The following is a 2,789-nucleotide window of genomic DNA, read 5'->3' as shown; positions in this document are numbered from 1 at the left end:
CATCGAATTATAGACATATATCGAATCGCAACAAATACACAAACAATTGAATATTGAAGCACGAATATGCAAAAGTGCAACTACGCAGAATTTTGCAGAGCCTAGATTTGACATAGCACAAACCGGATGCAGTGGTCTGTATTTGGCAGCATATCAGGTGAATAACGCGCATCGAGCTATCGAGATATCACCAATAGCACTGGAGATAAGTACAGATGAATATTCAGGCTTGAATATGAAAAACTGTCAGTACACTCGTCTTAACCTAGACAAGAGTTGACGTAGCGCAAACCGGATGTCGTTCCACGTATTTGGCAGCATATGTGGAGTATAACGCGCTCTGTATTTGGCAGGATATGTGAAGTATATCGCGCATTGAATTGTCGACATATCACCAATATTAGCGGAGATACGTTCAGATGAGTATTCATGCTTGAATATGAAAAACTGAAACTACGCTGGTCTTGACCTAGACAAGACTTGACATACTGAAAGCCGGATGTCGTTCCACGTATTTGGCGGAATGGCGGGTGTGTAAATAGCGGCAAATTATCAACACATCGCCAATAGCGGCGGAGATACGTTCAGATGAATATTCATGCTTGAATATGCAAAACAGAAAGTGCGCTGGTCTGGACCTGGACCAGAGTTGACGTAGCGCAAACCGAATGTCGTGCTCTGTATTGGCAGAATATGAGGTGAATAACGCGCATGGAATGATCGAGATATCACCAATATCAGCGGAGACGCGTTCAGATGAATATTCATGCTTGAATATGCAAAACTGGAAATACGCAGCACCGAACCTAGACCAGAGTTGACGTAGTGCAAACCAGATGTCATATCACGTATTTGGCGGCATATGTGGAGTATAACACGCTTCGAATTATCGACATATCACCAATAGCAGCGGAGATATGTTCAGATGAATATTCATGATTGAATATGCAAAACTGAAACTACGCTGGCCTTGACCTAGACCAGAGTTGACATGGCGCAAACCGGATGTCATTCCACGTATTACGCAGCATGTATGGAGTATAATGCGCGCAGGGTTGAAGACATATCTCGAATAGCAGCGGAGATACGTTCAGATGAATATTCATGCTTGAATATGCAAAACTGGAAATACCTTGGTCTTGACCTAGACCAGAGTTGACATAACGCAAACCGGATGTCGTTCCACGTATTTGGCAGAATTTCGATAGTGTAAATCGTGGCAAATTATCAACATACCGCCAATAGCAGCGGAGAAACGTTCATATGAATATTGAAGCTCGAATGTGCAGTACTGGAAATACGCAGTATTTGGCAGTGGTCAGATTTGACACAGTACAAACAGGAAGTCGCTTCACGTATTTCGCATCATATGGGGAGTATGAAGCGCATCGAATTATCCGCATATAACCGATATCAGCGATGATACGTTCATATGAATATTCGTGCTTGAATATGCAAAAGTGGAAATACGCTGCTCTTGACCTAGACCAGAGTTGACGTAGCGCAAACCAGATGTCGCGCCCTGTATTTGGCAGCATATTTGAAGTATAACGCGCGTCGAATTATCGACATATCACCAAATGCAGTGGAGACACGTCGAAATGAATATTCAAGCATGAATATGAAAAACTACAAATACGCTGGTCTTGACCTAGACCACAGTTGGCATAGCCCAAGTGGGCAGGGATGGTGGTGGTCGGCGTGTACGTATCACCCAACAGCGGATGGGCAGCGTTCGAGGAGTTCCTGGACGGGATTGGCGACTGCGTCAGACGGCACTTTCCCCGTCAGATACTGGTGCTAGGAGACTTCAACGCGCACTCAGCGGAATGGGGAAACCCCAGAACCAACGCGCGCGGCCGCGCGCTGTCAGACTGGGCCGCGGGACTTGGGCTCCTGCTGGTGAACAGGGGCACGACCAGCACTTGCGTGACGTGGAGGGGGAGCTCAGCCGTTGACATCACTTGGGCTTCCCCTGACACATTCAGACGAATCACAGGCTGGAGAGTAGCTGAAAGGATCGAGACACTCTCGGACCACCTCTACATATTCATGGAGGTGAAAGGCATGCCTGGACCTGGAACGGTGACCGCCGGTAATGGCCGCGACACACGGAGAAGAGGAAGTGCGCGCCCACCACCAAGGTGGACAATCAAGTAGAAGGACGGAGATCTACTTCGAACGGCTGCGACAGTGGCGGCCTGGAACTGGGAGGCACCGATGATCCAGACAGAAACAAGCGTGAAGGAAGAGACCGAGAACCTCCGGCGAGACATGACGGCAATCTGCGACGCGTCCATGTCACGAACCACGCTGGGCACTGGGCGGAGCAGAGCCGTGCACTGGTGGACCCCCGACATCGCGGAGCTGAGGGCGAGATGCGTCCGGGCACGAAGACGGTACCTGAGGGCCCGCAGTTGGCGACGACGGAACGAGGAAGATGTCACACGGCGCTACCAAGTGTACCGCGCGCTGCGGCGCTCGCTGCAGAAAGCCATTACGGCCGCGAAGAACCGTGCGTGGTCGGAACTGGTTGAAGCAGTAGAGGCCGACCCATGGGGAAGGCCATACAAGACAGTGACACGGAAAATTCGCGCGAAGGGACCCCTGGCAACGGCGGAGATGGAACCGGAGCTGCTGCAGCAGATAGTTGAGACGCTCTTCCCGCCGCAAGAGGACAGTGCAGCAGAACAGCTGCAGGACACAACCTGGACAGGGGAGTGGACGGACGACTGGGAAGTCACGGAGGAAGAATTGCGGAAGGCGACCAGAAGAATGGCCTCCCGCGA

The 2,789-nt window shown here is 50.3% G+C and overlaps 1 protein-coding gene across 1 annotated transcript in view; it reads left to right on the top strand.

Moving 5' to 3' along the window:
- The first annotated feature begins 1,686 nt into the window (after positions 1-1,686).
- Positions 1,687-2,789, top strand: part of LOC122577511 — a 6,416-nt gene continuing 5,313 nt past the window's right edge. The window contains exons 1-2 of the mRNA XM_043748845.1: positions 1,687-2,095; positions 2,195-2,785. Of these exons, the coding sequence (XP_043604780.1) occupies positions 1,687-2,095; positions 2,195-2,785 (1,000 nt within the window). The remainder of the gene's footprint in view (positions 2,096-2,194; positions 2,786-2,789) is intronic.

The sequence above is a fragment of the Bombus pyrosoma genome, unplaced genomic scaffold, assembly GCF_014825855.1.
Source record: "Bombus pyrosoma isolate SC7728 unplaced genomic scaffold, ASM1482585v1 HiC_scaffold_4726, whole genome shotgun sequence".
NCBI classification, from domain to species: Eukaryota; Metazoa; Arthropoda; class Insecta; order Hymenoptera; family Apidae; genus Bombus; species Bombus pyrosoma.
This window is presented reverse-complemented; position numbering and strand designations above follow the sequence as displayed.